At 45.6% G+C, this 23,155-nt stretch overlaps 1 protein-coding gene across 1 annotated transcript; it reads left to right on the forward strand.

Moving 5' to 3' along the window:
- Positions 1–1,520: 1,520 nt before the first annotated feature.
- Positions 1,521–12,364, forward strand: GARIN1A (golgi associated RAB2 interactor 1A). The gene is given in 7 exon segments (XM_068550090.1): positions 1,521–1,673; positions 4,633–4,817; positions 5,771–6,017; positions 7,567–7,614; positions 7,616–7,689; positions 12,165–12,189; positions 12,191–12,364. Coding segments are annotated over 7 exon segments (906 nt in total).
- Positions 12,365–23,155: the final 10,791 nt, after the last annotated feature.

Consider the following 23,155-nt stretch of genomic DNA (forward strand, 5'->3'; position numbering starts at 1 on the left):
CTTCATCGCGGTGCGCGGGCCTCTCATTATCGCGGCCTCTCTTGTTGCGGAGCACAGGCTCCAGACGCGCAGGCTCAGTAATACAGACACACTTTTAATCGGCATCATTGGCATTTTCTCTATCACTTTAGACAGTCAAAACAACAATAAATCAAGGCCAAATTTGTAGCATTGGCTGATTTCCATGGTGTAAGTAACTCCCAGCATGGCTGGTCTCAAGACAGTGACCACCATGAATTTTCTGTACACACTGAGAAGAGAGAGGCAGTGGTAGCACAACATTACGTATCATTTCTACCATGTAGATGTAATAGATGCAGATAACCTCAAGGGAATAGAGAGACATGAAATATAGTAAAATAATTAAGAAGTGATGAGTTTGGGCATTTATTACCTTGTTTTGTTTTTTTAAAGGGAACGCTATTTTATTTATTTATTTTTGGCCGTGTTGGGTCTTCGTTTCTGTGCGAGGGCTTTCTCTAGTTGCGGCGAGCGGGGGCCACTCTTCATCGCGGTGCGCGGGCCTCTCACCGTCGCGGCCTCTCCCGTTGCGGAGCACAGGCTCCAGATGCGCAGGCTCAGTAGTTGTGGCTCACGGGCCCAGCTGCTCCGCGGCATGTGGGATCTTCCCAGACCAGGGCTCGAACCCGTGTCCCCTGCATTGGCAGGCAGATTCTCAACCGCTGCGCCACCAGGGAAGCCCTATTACCTTGTTTTTTATATAACTTATTTAATTGTAAGTTTATATTATTAAATTTTTAATAATGGCTGTGTTTAACAACTGACTCATTAAAATTCCTAGAGATTTAACAGTTGGTTCTCATGGTCTTTTTTGTGATGCTCCAGCATACACTGTATCACACTTGCTCATTTGCTCAGTTTCCAAATAAATAAACCTTTTTGGTTGGTTAATAGCCTGGTGTTTAAAAAAAGAAAAAAAAAGAAAAGAAAATTATCCCATGCGATGGGAGAGGGAAGATTGGGCTGAACTGCGGGCCCCATCTTGAGCTCTCCTGGCCCAGTGACGGCCTGACATTAGGCAAACAGGTCACATTTACAGAGGAAATTTTTGTGAGAGGCGTCGCCCTGAGTGGGGAGGATTGAAGGCTGTGGGTTTCCCGATAGCCTCCCTTGCTGCTGTGGCAGCTCGCAGTCTGGCCATAACCTTGGGAGAGTTGTTTTCCTCGTGTGTGGGGAGATTGACTGAAAAATGGAGCAGGCTACATTATTGCTAGTTTGTAGTGAGTAGGAAAGGGGAGAAAAACATCCTGCTCACCCCCAGTCCTTCCTTGCCTCTTCTTTTTTTTTCCCTTTCCTGTTGTTACCGGTCACATTCCCTGATGTCATTCCTGCCATTGTGAGCCGACAGGCCCTTCCCAGCCTGGGGGACAGCCGGTAAGTCAGGAGGGGAGGTGGAGCTGTGGAGGTAGGGGAGTGGTGGTCACACCAACACCGTGGAGTTGGGCTGGGTCTGAGTGGAGCCCCAGGGATGTTCCCCAGCCCATCCTTCCCAAGAACCAATGAGTAAAATGAGGAGCCTCCCACCTGAGGTCAGGGAACCAGGCCCTGGAGTGGAACTTGGGGTTGAAGATGGCCTCCTTTGTCAACTGATTCATTCTCCAGAATTCAACTTGTTCTCTGACTCGATGGTGTTTGAAAGCAACTTTATCCAGGTACCCTTGTGCAGCTCAGGGCCAGCTCTCCTTCCCTTTCCAAACCTGTTCCCGGGGATTGGTCCAAAAAATGCCGAGGCCTTTGAAAGCCCTGGGGAGGAGGAAGAAGCCAGGAGAGCCAGAGAAACGAGAGGGTCTGGGTCCCAAGTTCACCTCAGTTTGTGCCTACAGCATCACGGGACTCCCTGGAGGTCAGATGCTTTCGGGAAATAGAGTTACACCTGCAGAAGGAGACAGCAGAACCCACTCTCCAGGCCGGGTTCATAGGCACCCTCCCGGGGCCGCTAGTCTGCACTGGCTGATTAGAGGGGATGAAGGCAGCTGTAGGAATCCCTGCTCTGAAACCCAACCTTCTTTCTGGGATATTATTATACAAATACCCTTGCATGAGACCAAGGTCCCTGGATAAATTAGCCTTGCCCACATTCTACCATCCCCCAGAAGACTAGTAATATGACCTATGGAAGTGAGTGTTTGTGGCCTGGGAAGCATGGAGACACCAGGAGTGCGGGGCGGTCATTTCAATCCCTGTGACATCTTACCAAGGTGCTACCCCGTTCCCTCCAGTGGTCTGGCTGGTGACCACCTGTGCTCCATTGCAGGTATGGCATAACCAGTCAGCAAGCTGTGTGAGAGGCAGGAGATGCAAAGAGAGATCAGACAGTGTCCCTGGACAAGAAGCTTGTGAATTTGTAGGTTTAAAGGACATAGTATAAAATGGGAGCTGTTAAGAAAGCTCTGTGTCGGAGGGTTTGGACGAGCTGAACCCCAAAGCATGAGCAGAGCACTCCTTCAACCTGGGCAGTTGTGGAAGCCTTCCCAGAAGACGGGGTCGTAAGCCATTCTTTGAGGTCTTGCTGAGACTTTGGTAGAAGAGCAGGGGGAGGACCTTTCAGGCAGAGGGACTTCAAGTTCCTGGGTGGAGGCAGGAGGCTGGAATGCACGGGAGGGTCTGCAGTCAGGAATCCATTCGGTGGAGTTGAAGAGTGATGAGGAGTCACAGGAGAGAGGGTGGGAACAATTGGAGGTGGGTGTTGGCTTAATTTGGAGACCCCTTCACAGAGCAGCGAGCTATTCTCTGACGAGGTCCCCCAAAGGTTCATGGCTCTGGGTGCTCCCTGGTCCCTGCGCTGCCCCAGGGAGCTGCATAGCTGGGCGATCAGCTGGCAGCATGGGAGGCGTGGGGGGGGGGGGTGGTGTGCTCATGCCTAACACACACTCAGAGGAGAATGAGCAGTACCGTGGGAAATCCAGACTCAAGATACCAAATTCTAGTCATGTCCTTGGGTGTGAGATTATGGCAGCAGGTTTATTCTCCTAATACGTTCTCTTTGGCCTAGTATTAAAACTGTTTAGATTCTCTGGATGGACGCTAGGCGACTCAGGCAGCAAGAGACTCAGACTGTGCCAGGGAGGGGGAGAGACTGCCTGCTGAAGCTGGCCCACGGCAGAGCTAAAAGCTGCCTTGAACTGCTCCAGCCCACGTGGTTATGCTCTTCCCTCCCTTCCCTCTCCTCAGCATCACGTGACATCACTATCGTCACCGCCAAGAAACATCACCCGCAAACATTTATTTATTACTCTCAGTGTGTGTGGCCCTCTGTGTTTTGTAGCACATATGAATTTCATTCCACAACATGGGCTCCAAGAAATGTTACTTTTTTTTTTTTTTCAAAAATCAAAATTCACTTTCCTTGGGGCACCATCTATACTCATGCTTGTGGGAACTAACATTTCAGTCATTCCTGGGGCTTTCCCCTGGTCCCCAGTTCCACCACGGGCTGTGAATGGCCCCGATGGTCTTGCAAAGCCTAGGATATCGGGAGAAGGCCCTCTGGGCGTAGGGGTCACTCCTCAGACGTTCCTTACCCTGGTCCCTGTGGTTCCTTAGAGGCCACAGACCTGGTGCTTCTCTGCCCGCCCTGGAGAGTGAGGTAGGGGTGTCTTAGCTGAGACACTGTGCCCCAGTGCCAGGCCTCCATCTCCCTGTCCTGCCACAGCCCCGAGTGCTGCAAGAGAACAGGTCCTTATTACACTCAAGACCTAGCAACAAGCCCGGCACTCCCTCATCCTGGGGGAAGCTCCCCAAACCTCCCTCAAGTTGGGCTGCCTGAGTCTTCTCCGTTCAACAGCTCTTTCCTCACTCTCCTCCCCTTCTGGAACTTTCTTCTCACAATCTCCCTTCCAGACCATTAGAAACCTGTGCTGGGGCTTCCCTGGTGGCGCAGTGGATAGGAGTCTGCCTGCCAATGCAGGGGACATGGGTTCGATCCCTGCTCCGGAAAGATCCCCCATGCCGCGGAGCAACTGGGCCCGTGCTCCACAACTGCCGAGCCTGCGCTCTGGAGCCCGCGAGCCACAACTACTGAAGCCCGCGCGCCTAGAGCCCGTGCTCCACAGCAAGAGAAGCCACCTCAGTGAGAAGCCTGCACACCGCAACGAAGAGTAGCCCTCGCTCGCCACAACTAGACAAGAGCCCGCATGCAGCAATGGGGACCCAACACAGCCAATAAATGAATGAATGAAGAAAGAGAGAGAGAGAGAGAGAAAGGAAGGAAGGAAGGAAGGAAGGAAGGAAGGAAGGAAGGAAGGAAGGAAGGAAGGAAGGAAGGAAGGAAGGAAGGGAGAAAAAGAAAAAGGAAGGAAGGAAGGAAGAAAGAAAGGAAGAAAGAAACCTGTGCTGGCTTCTTACTAGTGCATCCTTTTAAAATTAGTAATGCAAAGGACACGAAGAAGGGCAGCACAGCGTTCCTGTTGCCAATGAACGTTAAGTCTCTCTGGGGAGACCCGCAGGAAGGATAGATTCAGGTCATGACCCAGTCCAGTGTGCCACACACCTGCAAGAAGCACAGGTGCTCTAAGCCTGTCGCCAAGTTGAAGAGCCATTTTCTAGCATCTGTAACCTTCCATCCCTGTCTTCTGCTTCTCTCTGACCCATGTGCCTGGGGCTGATTTCTAGGTCACTAAGCTTGGGAACTGGATGGATGTCTGTGAAGGGTCTACCACTGTGATCCTCGGGGTGACCTCCTCGGTGCCCTCCTTGCCACTCCCCAACGTCCTCCTGATGGCCAATGTCACCTGGCCCCAGGGTCAGTTTTCCACCTGGAGCACACCTGGTAGTGCCCCAGTCATCACCCTCAGCAGGTAAAGAAAGGCTTGAGGGAGGGGCCGGAAGGGGCGGGATGAATGACTGCATTGTTTTGCAGCTGGACTTTACTTATATATTTTTTTATTTTGTTGCCTTTGTGTTTCTTTTTTTTTTTTTAGCAACATAATTTTCTTTTTTTAATTGGAGTAAAATTGCTTTACAATGTTGTGTTAGTTTTTGCTGGACTTTAGCTGAGAAGAAAGGACAGTGTTCTTTAGCTGATGAACTATGTAGACTTCATTCATTCATTTAACAAGTATTTACTTAGTATCTATGTGCACCAAGCGCTGTGCTTGGTGCTGTGATAGAGCACCAGTCCCTGTCTCTGCCTAGTTTTTGAGAATCTTGGCTTCCTTTTGCTTATTTTTTTTTGTCAATATCGACTTAGAGGTTTTCAAAAAGAAAGGTGAGCGATATGATAGTCAAATAAGATTATGAGGTGTTGAGATTGAAAAAAAAATACTGGATGTATAGGAGACCTCCGTCCATTTTCTTAATCTTTCAGCACAGTTAATCAGGATCTAGGGAGGAGGAGACCTGAAAATAGAGCCAGAAAACCTTAGTTCCATTTCCTACTTAAGAAGGTCTAAACTTGGGTAAATCACTTAGCTTCTCTGAGCCACAGTTTCAAATTCTGTAAAATGGAATTAATACTACTTATCTTTCCTTCATCAAAGGGTTGTTGTGAGGACTAAACAAGATATTATACATCGACTCTCAGCCATTGTTATTGGTGTGGGCAGATTCTTTAATAACTAAGGCCCTGGAAATCAGAGAAGAGTCGGCCTTAGTGATCATTCCCATTCTCAGACCACGAGCTTTCTCCCTTGGGTGTCCCCCAAGCAGAGGTGAGCGCCTAGTGAGGTAGACCCAAGCTCTAGGAAGGCACCAGCTTGGTTGATTAAAATCACTGATGCCTCTGCCATGGGAATTTCCTGATTGTGTCCAGGATTCTCCCACTGAAGTACGTGGAGCTACGAATCTGCGACCGGCTCCAACGCATCCTGAGGGTTAGGACAGTGACTGAAAAGATCTACTACCTGAGGCTCCACGAAAAACACCCAGATGCTGTGTTTCAATTCTGGATCCGCTTGGTGAAAATTCTGCGGAGAGGTCTGTCTATCACCACAAAAGACCCGAGAATCCAGTTCTCTCACTGCCTGGTGCCCAAGTTGCCCTGCAGCTCCACCGAAACAGTAAGTTTCACCAAGATCCTGCCAAGAGATCCATAGGGTCAGCTGGGAATCGGAAACATATCACCTCCCGAGAATTGATGGGTATTACGGTCTAGTGTTGTGTGGGGATGAGCAGACTTCTTTTTCAAGGGTCAATGATACGCACACACCAAATTGAGGTCTACAGACATAAAAAGTAAATTAACTTTGTTTCCCAAAAAAAGAGCTATAAAGTACTTCACTCACTTAAAAATTGTTTGCTGTTTTTTGCTGGGGTTTTTTTTTTTTCAGTGTTATAAAGGAATAATGCTCACTGAAGAAAATCAGAAAATTACAGAAAAATCACCCCTGCTTCTCTCCAGCCCCAAGCAATCACTTGGAACATTTTGGCATATTTCCTTCTATTCTTTCGTCTTAATTTTCAATTTATATATTTGAGGACATTAAATATATATACATTTCTGAATGTTGCTTTTTTTTCCAATTTAGATTATATCATAAGCATTTTCCCATTTCTTTTAGAAGCCCTTTATATACATCATTTTGGTAATTTCATGCTATTCAGTTGTATGAATGGGTTAAAATTTACTTCACCATTCCCCTAATATCATTCATTCAGAGTTGTTTAACATTCAGAGTTGTTTCTGACTTTTCATGATTGTAACTGATGCTACAACAAGCATTTACGTATCGTCCACATTTCTGATTGTTTTCTCAGAATTGATTTTTAGAAGCAGAATTCAAAGGGTACAGACATTTTTAAGACTCTTGATACATACATACTGCCAGATTATTTCCAGAAAGTTCATACCAAATTGTACTCTCTCCAATAATATGAGTGACTATGTCACTGTATCCTTATCACAATTGAGAAGTATAAATTTTAATTTTCTAGTATGATAGGCTGAAAAAAAGTGGATTCTCTGATTTTTCAATGAATTTGAACACTGACCTTTTCTTTTTTGCATTGGCTCTTGTGTTCTTTGGCCAGTTTTCTATTGGCAGCTTTGCATTTTTCTAAATTGATTTGTAAACCAGAGCTTTTTATATATCAGGATTTTTAAGCCTTTAATCTCATGTTTTTGCAAATATTTCCCCTAAGGATTTGCTTTTCCCTTTTAGTTTATTTAAGGATTTCTTTTCTTTTCTTTTGACCCATAGAAGGCTTTCCCAGTACCTGCTTAGGGTAGAAGGTCAGGAAGGAAAAGCTTGATAGATTGGATAGCCTTAAACCTTCCGATTTCAGGATGGAAACACTTTACTCGTCTCGTGTAAGTGGCATACTTTAGGCACTCTATCGCTGACTTCGAAAGTCAGCTCTGCTGCTCTGGTTCACAAGGTTCAGAGCCTGTGCTCTGGGCAGGTGGCCACAGCAGCCCATCAGGGAGAGGAGGTGATCCTGCTAGGGCCCCATTTTTGGTCTGATGATTCGAGGGCTTGATGTTGAAGGAGCAGGTTCCCAGGACTAGGCTGGCAGACACAAGTGAGTTCCTTCAAGGTTATGGCCTGAGGAAGCCAAGGGCTATCAGGGAGCAGACCTGGCCATCTGACTGCACGTTTCTCCATCCAGTCTGGAAGCAGCCTCCTGTCATCCTGCCAGTCCAGTGAAAGCTCCATGAAAGCTCTTGGCAGCCGAGCAGACCCGTGACTGTTTCTCGAATCTCTCAGGAAGGTCCCAGCTCACAGCAGACAGGTGGGTCCTCCGTGCAGGCAGCGCCGACATCCCTTCCCGCAGCGCAGAGCCATGGCGCGGGGAGGGGTGAGGGGCGGGGGGCGGGGGCGGGGCGGCGGTCAGTGACACCCTCTGCCTACCCATCTCAGTTCCTTCTTTTCACTTTAGACCTTTGCATGTGACGTGTCCCCTTAATTTTATTATAAGCCTGTCCTTGGGAGCCGGGTCAGTGGCTGATTGATCTGAATAATCCCTAGGTAAACCCCAGTGTTTTCATATGGAAGGTGTTCAGTAAAAGGAGTGAGGGATGAATAAATTAATTCAAAGAAGGGCAATAAAGCAGGCTCATGGAGTTATATATTGACTATCTCCAGTCCCAACTCGCGAGGGTCCCTTGGGTAAGACAATCCCAAGGCCTCCTTGCCTCACTTGTCTATTCTGTAAAATGGACAGAATAGACATTAACCCACATGGGAGACCACTGCTGGCTCCGAAGTTTTACTAATCTACTAAGTCATTGTGTTAGATTCTTTCTGTAACAAGAGATAGAAAACCAAAGCAAGATTGTTCAATCGATACATTGAAGAAGTACAACTTGTAGGGTATCATCAAAATGCAAAATTTTTTCCTTTCCTTTATAATTTTTTCAGCGGGAGAAGTTGTCTTCTTGCCCCTGGATAAAAGCTGGTCTCTGGGCAGGCCCCATAGCATATATGGGCTCCCTCTTAGAATATAAAAGAGTTCTTTGGTCCCTTTAAAGTGCAAAAGCAGCATCAGTTCTGAAATTAAAACATCCAGTGCCTGAAAATTATCAAAACTCTAAAGTGGTCACATCACCCCCCTTCAGTCAGCTTGGCCTCATGTTAAGATGGCCCTTCATTATGGGGACTGGACTGTCACTCCTCTCCTTCTGTTTCCTGATTTTAAAGCTGGCTTTTTCTCTTAGGAACATTTTTGGGTTCCTTGAAGTCCTCACCCCAATGCAAGACCCCCACTCAGGCCCTGGCTCTGCAGGCGTCCATGCACTCAGGCACTAGCTGTCAGAGTCCCCTCACTTTTAAGGGAGTCCTTGCGGGTAGGGTTTACAGTGGCTCCAGGCGGGCTCTTTCTCTCCGGTACAGTTGACATCTTGTCCTCAGGAAATGTCCTCTCAGACTTTGACCGGCTACTGGAGGGAGGACTGTGCCTCCTGGACACAGAAGCAACTCCTCTTCACTCTGTCATCAAAGAAACCTGCTCTCCTGGTTCTGCCACCCTCCATGTTTCCTGGGTGGGAGTTGTGCCCCGCCACCTACTGGGTCTCCCAGACCCCAGGGGCCACTGCTCAAGGTCTCTGGGTGTTCCCAGGAAGCCTCTGTTGTTCAGCTGGAGGGGAACGAAGGAGCAGCTCTATACAAAGGACTCTCCACACATCCTCTCTCTCAGTGCTTTCATAGCCTTGCTCTGGGGCAGGGTCCCAGCTGTGGTCATGCTGGGTCAGTTCTCCCAGGTCATGGTGCGCCTTTATATGTACTTTCCAGTCTTTTTTTTTTTTTTCAACTTCAAGATAGTATTCTCGAATTATAATGTAAAATTTTCCTCTTTGGGTACTCTTACTATTTGTATGTTGGATCATCTTTGCGTATCTAATTACCTGCCACTTTCTCTTTTTTATTCTTGAAACTCTCCTGCTTTTACCCTTCTGTTTCTCTTAAGGCATTATCTGCTTTGTTTGTTTGTTTTTCTGTTCTTTCTGGCTTTAGGCTTCGTTTTGGAAGTAATTTTTATTTCTTTAGAAATGTCTGATTCTTTTCTCAGTTGTATCACCGCATTTATAAATCTTTTATTTATATTTTTTTATTTTTATTTTTTAGGCCGCACCACACAGCTTGTGGGATCTTAGTTCCCCAACCAGGGATTGAACCCGGCCCTCGGCAGTGAGAGCACAGAGTCCTAAACACTGGACCGCCAGGGAATTCCTATAAATCTTTTAAATTCTGACTTAGTTTTTCTTTCATATGTTCTGTCATTGTCTTAACTTCTTTTAGCTCATTTTGAAATGCTAGGTTGCACTTTTCATTTGTTTTGCAGGCACATCTTTTTAGTGTGCATCCATCGTCTGTAAGGATTTATGATGCTTCATAGCTTCTTTTCTTTTCTTTTCTTTTTTTTAATTTTTGGCCGCCTTGGGCGGCATGCAGGATCTTAGTTCCCAACCAGGGATCGAACCCGCACCCTGCTGCATTGGCAGGCAGAGTCTTAACCACTGGACCGCCGGGGAAGCCCCAACCTCTTTCTTCCTTATATAATTTTGTGTTGCCTTGGATTATGATCTCTGATGTGAACGGTTTTCCTGAACCTTTGCGGGTGAGAGGCTGGTCAAGGCAGCTTTCTGGTTTGGGCTCCAGAGCTCCCTCTTGTGTCGTTTTTGTGAAGTGTTTATGGCCTTGCATTTTTTAGGATTCCAGGGCTGTGTTCCTCCCTCCTATCTTTCCCTGACCTCTCTCTTTCCTTTGCTTTTATTGTTCCTGTCCTACTCAATTTGGGTTCCATTTCCAGTGGTTTTTCCTTGTTTGAGGACGCGTCCTGCAAGGGAGAGTGTTCTGGTGGTTTTGAGAGTTCTTAAGGCACATACTTCACCAGCCTCTTCGGACTGTACCACGGACCCCTTGCACTTACTTCCAGTTTCCTTCTTCTCAAATTGGCTGGCTGCACTTACCACTGAGAAGCTGCGGGAGATGTAGGAGCTCTCCTGTTTACAGGCACATCAGATGCCCTGTTGCTTCTCTCTGCTTCCTCTCACACAGATACTGATAACCTGTGGGCCTTGGAGCTGTCTGTAGCTGTAATATTTTATCTGAGCTTTTCTCAAACAGGCCTTTATCTGTGGGACTCATGTTGGCCTAAATTGGAGGGGCAGGGGTTAACCCCAAAGAGCCATTGTAAGTTTGATTCCATATCAGAGATATTACTGGCTCAGGAGAAAAAAAAAAATTTTTTTTTAATGTAAAATTTATTTATTTATTTATTTTTGGCTGTATTGGGTCTTCGTTGCTGTGCATGGGTTTCTCCAGTTGTGGAGAGCAGGGGCTACTCTTCGTTGCGGTGCGCGGGCTTCTCATTGCAGTGGCTTCTCTTGTTGCCGAGCACGGGCTCTAGGCATGCGGCCTTCAGTAGTAGTGGCACACGGGCTCGGTAGTTGTGGCTCGTGGGCTCTAGAGCGCAGGCTCAGTAGTTGTGGCGCACGGGCTTAGTTGCTCCGCGGCATGTGGGATCTTCCCAGACCAGCGCTCGAACCCGTGTCCCCTGCATTGGCAGGCGGATTCTTAAGCACTGCGCCACCAGGTAAGTCCAAAAGTTTTTATATTAGTTTCTCAGCTTGGAAGTTCTTGTACCATATATCGTTTCAGACCTCAAACCAGTATTGGGACAGTCCCAAAGATAAGAATTTTCAGCAGAGACTTTTGTTTTGACCCAGAATCCAAGTTGATATAGATGAGCTTGTGGCACTGGACGGATTTCTTTCTGGTGTCCCTTTTTGCCGAGAAGGTGGCTTTGCAAGTCCTGGACTTATGTAAATACCTCAGTTAATGCCCTACCTAGCTCGGGCCCAAGACTTTATCTCCTGTGTCTCGTGGCCATAAAAACCCAAGGCCTGGGTCACCAAGACTGGCCAGTCCCTCAGGCAGCCCCACTTTAGCTCATACTTCACTGATCTTTAATTTTGGTCCCTGGGATTTTTACTTTACTTTTTGTGAGTTTAACAATGCATTTAAAATTGTGTAGATTATATTTTATCCAGCATTTCTAGGTGTTTTGTGGCAAAGACATTTTTAGATTATTAGGCCATATTGCCGGTCTCTGGCTAAATAACCCTAAAATTAATTTCATTGGGAAAAAAAAAAAAAACAACTCACTGTACTTATCTCTGAATAGTAAGTGTGAGTGATTTTTATTTTCTTTTGGGTGCTTTTTTATAGGTTTTTTTTTTCATTTAAAATAAGCATGTATTTCACTTGAAATCAAAATTTTAAAAAATTTTAGCCCAATGTTTGTTTTTCTAGACACACAAGTGGTTGTGATTTTTTTTTTTTTCAGTTGTTATTGTTTTGGAGAACTGTCTGAGGTTTTCTTTGCACTTATGCTGATACCTGGCAGGCTACAGTGGGCATCAGGCAGATCCCAGTGGGTTCAGGTCTTGCCTTTGACTCAAAACATGTTACATTCTCAACACATAAAAGCAAGGCTTAAGATTTGGAGGGGTATCTGTTCCACTTCAGCAGAGATGCCTTCGCTCCAGCCTCCCTCCCACTTGGCTTTCTCTGCTCAAGTTGCTTGTAAGTACCTCATGCCATAAATACATGTTGCCACTGCCCATCATTTCCATATTTAGATCTAGGTTCAAGGCACTTATGCTGGAAAAGACGTAATTTAAAAAGTTTTAAAATTAGATTCTTAACAATGCTTTCTTTTTCTTCTATTGCTTTCAATGACCCCGACATCCTGGGCTACTCCAGAAACACCGATACCACCGCTGAAATAAGACAATTTCAACTGCTAAGACAAGACACCCTCTCCAGTGGCATCCCCTGTCAATTCGAATATACCCATGAGAGCCACCTTGAGCCACAGTCTCTGGGAACAAGAGAATCCAGAGGAGCACTTCCTGCAGGTTCCTGTAGCCAGTTCCCTAGGAGAGAACTTCCTGGGACCCTAACACCTAGCCAAGACAGGGTCATCTTCCCAGGCTTCGTTCAGTCCACTTGCTACAACCTTCTATAGTGCTCTTTTCCTATTGTGGCCCAGATGACCATGGGAGAGGTAAGATGGTGTTTATAACAAGGTGCTTCAGTACTTCCACCAATAAACCTCCAAGTGAGTCCCTAATTGTTGTAGTTTGTGCTATGGGGGGTGGAGGTGGGGAGGGGCTGGAGAAGGACTAATTAGGAGCAGTAGCTCACTCCTTGGGGAAATAAATGGAAAAACATTCTGTTATCTCAGTTGAAACCCCCAAACAGCCAAGCAAAGCCAAGAAAGCCAGTCCGGAGGAAAGGACCTGGGGAGAAATCCAACTTCCTCTTACAAAGGGATAGGGGGAAACAGAGACAGGGCTGCTACAAGCCCAAAGTGAAAGAATCCTGAGAATGATGGCGACCAACTAGGAGATGTTTTTGTGTTGCCCCACTTACCTCAAACAAGAACGCGAGTCTTCCTGCCCCATTCCCTGTGTTAATGTAAAGCTATGAAAGCTCATCCTGGCCATGCAAACTTTGGTTGCTAATGAAGATGGGGCTTCTGTCAAGGAAGATGGTGACCACCCATCACTGGAAGTCCTAATTGATTGACTCTTCCAACCCAGGACCTAATGAAACCCAAGTGGAAGACACAGTGTCTGTGTGTATCAGGGATAGAACAGGACCCTTGACCAACCTCTGGACAAATGGGGAATACTGACTTGAGAAATACTACCACAACATTCAGTAGGCATTTATCAAGCTCTTGCTAGGTGCCAGACACTGCACTAGTTGCTGGGTATATTAGAGAGAACAAGACAGATGGACATGATACTTGCCTTTAGGGAGCATATGGGAGAGATACTGAGCCCTGTTTTGGAGACACAGGGAAGCCATTTAGGTTGACATGGTGTTTGAGCCACCTGCTCTGCAAATCAAGGCTGGAGGACCTGCTTCCCTATAGTTCACACGTGGGTAATACAGTGATGGAAGGAGAAAGAACATGACTGCCCTCCCCTTGTGCGTGCTCAGTTGGGCTGAGTGGTAAATCCTAGCTAGACTGGGTCAGAAAAGACTCTGAGCTGAGAGGATGCCTAGTGTTTGTTGATTTCTTCCTGCCTCCCGTAAAAATTAAAACAACAAATTTCCTTTCAGCATGTTACAATCAAACAAGCTGAGCATTGTTGATGCTGGTGAGGGACATCTAGAAGCAGAACTTAGAAAAGACGAATGTGAAGGGTGACCACCCTTCCCAATTTATGCCTGTTGTTCTAGTATCGTTATTAATGTGTACGCATTCCACTCTCAAAAGTATCCCTAATATGGTATGTTTACAAACATTTAGGAGATCTCCATCCTCATTTCTATTGCCTTGGTTTAAGCCTCCATCAGCTCTCACCTAGATTATTGTGGTAACCCCAATTGGTCTCCCAGATTCTGTCATCATTGTAACAATAATAGCTAATTTCATTAGAAACTTACTATATGCCAAACACTATGCTAAGACTTTACAAAGATCACTTAAGCGACACACTCATTAGGAGGTAGATACTCTATGATCACATTTTACAGATGATGAGCCCGAGCCACAGAAAGGTTCAAGAACTTGCTTAAGGTCATATGGGGAGCGAGTAGCAGAATCAGGATCTGAACCCAGTCCGTCTAACTCTGAAGTTCATACTCTTATGAATTCGATTTATTCCCAATCCATTTCCCATCTATACTTCTAAAAATCCATCTTTCTCAAACATAAATCCATCACTTCACCCTTGATAAAAGCAAACTCTTTGATACAAAATGACCAAGCCTATCTCTCCAGCCTCTCCACTGGCCACTGCTCCCCTTGAACCTCATGCTTCCACCATGCCAAATTTCTTGTGGTTTCCATAATACACCGTGTGTTTAGATAGTGCAAGGATGTTGCACATCCTTCACTCTATTCAAATACCTGTCCTTGCGTTTTCTACCTGTTGCTCTCATGATACTTGTCCTTATTGATGGAGTTCTTCTATGCTACCATTGTGCCCTGCGTGTGCCCATTTTACAGCATTTCTCACACCCCTGTAGTTGCTTACCTGTCTGTTTCCTTGGTGGGACTATGAGAAGAGATACCATTTTATATTAAAGTTTTCTGATTGCCAGTAAGAGAAGCTGACTCTAATTTAAACCAAAAGGAATTTATTGGAAAAATATGAGTTGGCTCACGGCATCAAAGGGACAGCTGAAAAGTCAGTCTTGGAACGCCCTGACACCAGAACAACTCTGGGGATTCAGGTAAGGATGGCTAATTGAACATTTCGTCAAATGCTGCAGCAGGCTGGGTAGTCTCCCCAAAGGAAACTGGGGGCTGTTACAAAAGAACAATTAGGAGAATGGATGTCTGGTGGCTGATAATAATAAATGTCCACCACAGTCTGACTTTGTGTTCAGAGAGGCACTCTGCCATGGCCTCAAGCATCTCTGTACATCCTTGCTGAGGAAGCCAGATTTCAAGGCCTAACTGTCCTCTGACGTTGAGCCATTTGTGTAGCTAGTCACATAGATAGTTAAATAGATCAAGGTGACTAACACATGACTACCTTACGATGACTTGCTCTTGGGGAAGGGCACTGGTTTGGTTACTGTTTAGTTACTGTTTGCTGAGCCCTTAGACCTGGGTTCCTCAGCTGCAATGCAATCCACTGCAGGCATAGCCCTCATCTGGGCCCATCATGTTGCCCTGTGGGGATTGGGGGCCTGGCACTGCCATGCTGATGCTCCTGCTGTTTGCTGTGCTGTTATAACAAACTGTCTTGCTTTGATCCATTGACTCCTTTTTTTTTTTTTGGCTGCATTGGGTCTTTGTTGCTGCGCGTGGGCTTTCTCTAGTTGTGGCGAGCGGGGGCTGGCTACTCTTCGTTGTGGTGCACAGGCTTCTCATTGCGGTGGCTTCTCTTGTTGTGGAGCACAGGCTCTAGGTGAGCAGGCTTCAGTAGTTGCAGCACGCGGGCTCAGTAGTTGTGGCATGCGGGCCCTAGAGCCACAGGCTTCAGAGTTGTGGCACGTGGGCTCAGTAATTGTGGCTCAGGGGCTCTAGAGCGCAGGCTCAGTAATTGTGGCACACAGGCTTGGTTGCTGTGCAGCATGTGGGATCTTCCCGGACCAGGGATCGAACCCATGTCGCCTCCATTAGAAGGCGGATTCTTAACCACTGTGCCACCAGGGAAGTCCCGATCTATTGACTCTTGCTGTCTACTTTGGGCAACTTTGGGCTTTTGGTAAGTCCATCTGATTGCTTCCTTAGTCGTTTTCTTTGGAGTCATTTTTTGTCTGTGACTATTCATAATACTATGTACATTGAGATAGAATATAGATTTAATCAAAGATAGCAAGAACTGTATTTGGAGGATGGGTGAAAGGCAATTGTGTGGAGGTTGGGGGGAAGGTGTGGGAGAGGAGGGAGGTGATAAAGAATACATCTTCATCTTTTATAGTTGGAAATCAGTAGCTAATACCCAAAACTGAAAAATCAAGAAGTAACAATGTAAGTGTGTTTTTGAGAGATCCAAGGATAACTATTCAAAGAAATATCTAAAAGAGTTTAGTTATTTCTGAGAAATGAATGAGGTAATGGAGGGTATGTGGACAAGTGACTGCTATTTTTTTTTTTTTTTTTTTTTTTTTTTGGCTGCGTGACATGTGGGATCTTAGTTCCCCCACCAGGGTTCGAACCCACACCCCTGCAGTGGAAGCGTGGAGTCTTAACCACTGGACTGCCAAGGAAGTCCTGTGACTGCTATTTTTGATAACAGGCCTTGATTTGACTTTGTATACCATGTTCATGTAAAATGCTGATGAAAATAATTTAAAAATTAAGATAAAATAGAAATTATGCAGGAGAAACTTGCATCTTGCTATGCAGTTTATGAACAGAAATATTGGCTGTACAGCTGAGGTCCCTCTGTCACCCTCCTCAGTTAATCAGTTAGGTCCTCAGTTCCTTGAACCCCAGAGGTGATGATTATTATCCTGAATTTGCTGCTTATAATTTACAATTTAAAAAAATTATATATATATATATATATATATCTCCTTTTAGAAGCATCCCTGCCCTTGTGTAATACCCCTAATCCTCCCTCCCCTTGAGTGTAGGCTGGATTTAGTGACTTGCTTCTAATGAATAGCAAGTCACTTTCAAGTGGCTTGGATTATAAGTCTGTACTTCCATTTTGCTGGCATTCTCTCTCTGGCTGTTCTCATACGCGTGCTCCAATAGGGAAGACCACCTGGCCAGGAAACAAAGGTAGCCCCCAACTAACAGCCAGCGAAGAATTGAGGCCCTCAGGCCAACAGATGGTAAAAATTTGGATCCTGTCAACATCACGGGGTGAGCTTGGAAGTGGATCTTGCTCTAGTTGAACTGTAGGGTGATGGTGATCCTGGCCAATACTTTGATTACAGTCTCATGAGAGACCCTGGGCCAACACCTTGATTGCAGCCTCATAAGAGATCTGGAAGCAGAGACCCCAACTAAGCCATGCCTGGATTCCTGTCCCATAGAAGCTGTGAGATAATAAATGTGTGTTTTGGGGATAAACATATGAAGTTTTGGGAGTAATCTATTATGCAGCAATAGATAACAGATAGATATGTGTATCTATATATATCATTATGTATCTCTATATCTGTCCATATATTATATCTGTATATCTATCTACCTACCTACCTACTTACCTACCACCTACCTATCTTTGAGTGGTTTGTAGGTGGTTTTACCCACGTGCATGTTTTGGATAGGGATAAAATGTTTAGACAGATGATGTTATATTCTGTATGTTCCTCTGAAACAGTTTTTTTACTCAACGTTGAATCTGAGGCATTCCATTTTGACCGGCAGACTACACAGTAGCCTTTTGGGTCCCCCCACTGGTGTTAACTCAGAGTCCCCATGGTCCCTGACTGTTTGTGCATTTCCCTTTTACGAGGGCACATTATCCTTGTCAGTGGCTTAAAGTCTCTTTGGGGATGCCCAGGAGAAAGATTCATAGTAGGTGCTCCATGGTGTTTATAACAGGGTCCTTGGTTAAGGGTTCCGGCCTTCCCTTCATTTGAGGAGCTCTGGGTCTGAGTATTGACTGAGGCTTGAAAAGTGGTGAGCAGCCATGATTCTGTAACCATATTCCTCAGAGCTAGCTATCATCATTCTTTTGATGACACAAATGACCTTAGTCACTGCCTATCAATTTTATTCCTAGAGAACTTAAGTCAGCCCTGATTTTTTTAGTTGTCAACAACCAAGTCTCACTAGTTCAGGCATGAAATGAACATGGGACAGGCTATCCAATAGCTGACACACTCTGCAGAAAGGTAAAGAGAGAAATGGCTTGAAGGCTTATGCAACCAGGACAAAGAATGATGGCCCAACCACAGCAGGACTGCTCCAACAAAGACCCCACTCCCCGCTATTGCACATACACTACAGCCCCCACCAGTGACCCTGGGCCAGGAGTCTTCTAAAATCAGACACTTCTACTGCCACCTGGCCCCGAAAACGAGACTCTGTGCAGTGCTGACTTCCTTATGTTCTCACTCCCAAGCAAGCGAGTCTGCTTGGGAGAACCCAGGTTGCAGGATGTACCTGAGCTGAAACAGAGTCTAGCTAAGTGAGGTCTGGCTTCCTCCCAGGCGAAGTAAAACTCACAAAGTGTAAATCCCCAACTAGAAGTACCAGCAGCCAGAAGCCATGAAAAATGTCCCCAAAGCACCCTTAATTAACTAACTACAGACCCAGATCTCAAAAGGTCAAACCATTCTCAGCTCTGATTACCAAGCCTGACTATGCTTCTGCTCCTGGAGTGCTCCCCAGAATCCTCTTTTCTCCACCGAGATCTCCACTGGAGCCCATTTACTGGCTTGCAGAGAGCCTGTTAAACATTCTAATGCTTTCTCAAAACCTTGGAGATGTGCAAGTATTCAGGGTCTTCTCAAAGGACAGAGTTGGATGAGGACAGATACATGTTAGATGAGTCAGTATTCTTGCCTCCCAAAGCCTTTGAATTCCTCTTTCTACATTGTATCAAGGAATTTCTGGCCTCTCACTGTTCTTTTTTTTTTTATGGGGGATTTTTACACTGAAAAGACATTTGCCATCACTTGTATATTTTACACATTTTTTTAAAATTTTTTAATTTAATTTTATTTTTTTTATACAGCAGGTTCTTATTAGTTATCTCTCATTGTTCTTTAACGTGAATTGCGTTGAATCCAAGCTCACTTTAACCAACACAGGAAACTATCAGAAACATACAGAGCTGTGAGAAATAGCACAATCATTACATAATCTCTGGGAAGAGCACCCATGTCAGTAAAATCAATCCTATCTAAAATTATGTTCTCCCTCTTTGATGGAATGCCTTAAAATTTATTCTAATAGATACTCCCAGACTTTACAGGTACAAATTGTCAAATTTCTACAATATGTTTTCCTGGGTAAATACTTTCTCTTCCCTACATTTATTTCTACACTTATCTACCCAACACCCACTGGACATCGTGGAATCGAATTCTGGTTATCAGCCTCCTAACATTGAGGGGAATTTTTAGCAGCCTCCTGCAAGAAGGGAAAGGCTTCCTCTCACAAGGGATAGGCAGTGGGAAATTTCCAGAAGGATTTGAGGATTTGGGTCTTCCAAGTCTTGTCAGCTGTTCCTGTTCCAGTTGTTAGAGATTCACTCTGTTTCATTGCGCCTCTCTTTTACATAAAAGACTGGATTGAAGCTGTGACTTCGGCAGTCTTCAAAATTCAGCAACCCAAAGAACCAGATTTTGAGTTCTTTGAAATTTTTTTCTCTTTCTTTGAGTTATTCAGTGTCATCAGAAGCAGCCATTGTACCCCAGTGTCCTGGAAGTCTTCATACCCTTTATATTGTCCTAAGGCAGCAGCCACCTTGTTCCCCAGATGCCCTCAGCCAACAAATGGTCCTCATTATCAGCAACTTATAATTTAATTAGCTGTGGGCCACTGACAGTTAATTTCCCCTCCCAGAATTTTGCTGGAATCTTGCTGCATTCTATTCCATCTTGTTAGGGTAATCAACTCCCTGGGGACCTATAACCTGCAATCCACTCTCTAGTACCAATTTCGATATCAGAGTCCTTCAGCTGCAAGCAATAGGAACTACTCTATCTTCGGCAGAAAAAGCTGGGGTTTTGTACCCACCACCCCATGCCATTGGAGGCTGACTCACAGAATCAGAGACAATTGGAGAAACAGGCTTAGAAAATGCAGACCCAGAGCAGCACCAAGGATGTAGGACTTGGATTTAATGTACACTTTGTTTGGGACACTGTCACTGGCTTTAATGTCTCCACCATGTTTTCTGTCCTTGTGGTTTTCCATTTAACATTCAATGGCCCAGGAACCTAGCTTTGGCCTTGTGCCTACCTGTGCCAGTTACCTTCCCTTTTCCCTCCAAACTCACTCTCTCCCTTCTCCACCCTCTCCATGCCCCAGGATGCCTATGGTTCCTGCCTGTTGTACAAGTTGATCTGTATAGCCTACATCAAAGGGCCCGTTGCCTGGGGTCTCCAGGTGGGTTTGGCCAGTGGGAAGTCCAGGTAGGAGATCAGAGGGAGAGGGGAGGATGGGGTCAAGACAATTATTCCCTCCCTTGTAGTAGCATAAGGCTGGCTGTGTGTCCCTTAACAGAAGGAAACTGCTCCTCTCATGGCAGCCTCTTCCAGTCAACTATCTCTTTCTGGTTCCAGTAACCATTCCCTCCCCTCACCCTTCAGGTCCATTATGGACTTAGCTAACTGGATGCCCCCTCCTGAATTTTATATCTTGAGCAAGGATGTCGCTCATCCCCACAAACGAAGGTGTGGCAGTGGGGGCAGCATTCTGACCAGGCACTGCTGGCTATGTGACAGGGGCCGGTCATCCATCCAGCTTATTGCTCCTCTTTTGATTCCTGACAAGAACCCAAAATCCCCCGAGTCTGGTTCCCTTAACTTTCAGCTGTTGTCAAGACCTCCCAATAGTCTTCCAAAGAATTCTCTTTGGCTTAGGTTGGCCTGTCATTTCCTGTGCCTACAACCATGAAGTCTAATTGATGTGCTGCTATCCCCAGAAAAGTGGATGCTATGTAAACATGGCAACCACAGGTGTCTTATTCATTTGTGTTTCCTCCAGTGCCTGGTTCCTGCCATGTACCCAGTTAAAGGTTGTTAAGTAAATCCATTTCTGCCACAGCCAGCTCCGGCTGCCCCATGTTGTTCCTCCCCGCAAACGAGGGAACAAACTACAGCCTTTGCTGAATGAACTTAGTGAAATTGACTTCCCAGAGACTATTTCTTAGATGAAAATAACACAACATAAGGGATTGGTAAAGCTTTTAATGGCCAATAAACACATCATTTAAAAGGGAAAAGGGATAAAACATTGTTATCCAGAGTCATTTAGAGCCCACCAGGACACGACATTTGCAAAAACAATCCCCCAAACAATGTAAGAATGCATCTTAAAGTTTCTGAAATGGAATTCAGAGAAAATGTCCTCAAGGAATAATACCAAGATGGACCCACTTAAAATGTGTGATGGAAGTGAGATGAAAGCTTCACAAACGCCCTCGTAAGTCTCAAGAGAAATAATCAACAGCAGGTCCATTGAGACTCTAGTGGTATTGACGAGACAGCAGGTAGGGGAAGCAGAGAACCTGGGGACAGTGAATATGTAGAAATGAGAGGTCCTGACCTGCATCCTGGGGCCACCAAGGGATCCACTAATGAACTCTCAGAACCACAGGCCATTGATTTAGAAAACAAAACAAAACATGTCTTCTCTTCAGCAAGAATCCTGTCAGTCAGTTTAGCCAGAATCCTCCTTACCCCTGATGCTTCCTCTTAGTAATTTTCCATCCACTTCTCCTCACCCTGCTCCTTGGCTATGAATTGCCACCTATCCATCCTGCATTCAGAGTTGAGCCCGATCTCGCTCCCCAGCTGCAAAATTCCATTGCGGCGGTCCGTCTACCTGTTGTGTTAGTCCCCCCACCCCTCTTGTCCCAAATAAAGTCTTCCTTATCTTGCTTAAAAAAAAAAAAAAAAAAAAAGCCCACAAGGGGTCAATCTTGAGAAATCCAAGACTATGGTTTCAAAAGAAAAACAACCACTGAGAATGGTAAAGCTTCATAAAATGAGCATTTAAAATGAAAATCTAGTGACTTCCCTGGTGGCGCAGTGGTTAAGAAATCCGCCTGCCAGTGCAGGGGACATGGGTTCAATCCCTGCTCTGGGAAGATCCCACATGCTGCGGAGCAACTAAGCCCGTGCACCACAACTACTGAGCCTGCGTGCTAGAGCCGGCGAGCCATAACTACTGAGCCTGTGTGCCACAACTACTGGAGCCCACGCGCCTCGAGCCCATGCTCCACAACAGGAGAAGCCACCGTAATGAGAAGCCCGCGCACCACAACGAAGAGTAACCCCCGCTCACGGCAACTAGAGAAAGCCCGCGTGCAGCAACGAAGACCCAGTGCAGCCAAAAATAAATAAATAAATAAATTTATATATATAAAAAAAATTACCAATGGCAATTAAAAAAATAATAAATGAAAATCTAGAATTATTAAGGCTAAGGCCACTTCCAGGAGCTATAACTTGAATGGAAACAACCAGAAATACAACAATCTAGGGCTTCCCTGGTGGCGCAGTGGTTAAGAATCTGCCTGCCAATGCAAGGGACACGGGTTCGAGCCCTGGCCCAGGAAGATCCCACATACTGCGAAGCAACTAGGCCTGTGGCCACAACTACAGAGCCTGAGCTCTAGAGCCTGCAAGCCACAACTACTGAGCCCACGTGCCACAACTACTGAAGCCTGCGTGCCTAGAGCCTGTGCTCCGCAACAAGAGAAGCCACAACAGTGAGAAGCCCGCACACCACAAGGAAGAGTAGCCCCTGCTCACTGCGCCTAGAGAAAGCCCACGCACAGCAACGAAGGCCCAACACAGCCAAAAATAAATAAATAAATAAATTTATTAAAAAAAAAAAAGAAATACAACAATCTAGAAATACACCAAGAGAGGATGGTTCAGGTTTTTGAATCTGTCTCTGATTCCTGCCTGATTTAGGATGAATCAACTCATTTCCCCATTGGAGAGATACATTTTTTTTATTATGCCCCCAAGCAAAACCTTGTTTTTGAATGTTAATAGTTGCAACAATAACTGGAAACACACCATGTGTCCATAACAAACAAAGAAGTAGTCATAATTTATTCTAAGTTGGTCTTATAGCCCCCTAAAGTCTCCACGCTGCCTTGCACAAAGAACGAAAGGAACTTCTGTCATATCTATCCCTCCCGTCACCACCATTCAAGGGCCATGCCAAATGCAAGACGAATGTGGCAACTAGTGGTATCAGATCATCACACACGCGCACTCGAGACATTCCATTTGTAAACGATTTGCATTTTTCAAATTGTCTCCACTTCCACAATCTAATGTAATTTTCCCAATTGTGTGAGATAGCTGTTATTTTGAACTATACCTTACAGATGAGAAAAGTAAAGCCCAGAACAGCTTGGAACGAACTTTGGGCAGCTTGTGAGTCTCAAAGTCCAGAGGGCAGTGGGGCCAATGGCCTCTGGGCCTCTTCTCACAAGTGTCAGTCCCTCTTGCGCCCATTTCTGTCAGCCGTCATCACTGAGACCTTTGGTTGAAGGCTCAGCCCAGCCTAGTTGCTAAACCAGGGGCCCAGCCCAACCCCAAGACCCGGATTCTTGACGATGTAGCAGACC

This window comes from Eschrichtius robustus, chromosome 8 (genome assembly GCF_028021215.1).
Source record: "Eschrichtius robustus isolate mEscRob2 chromosome 8, mEscRob2.pri, whole genome shotgun sequence".
In the NCBI taxonomy this organism is placed as follows: Eukaryota; Metazoa; Chordata; class Mammalia; order Artiodactyla; family Eschrichtiidae; genus Eschrichtius; species Eschrichtius robustus.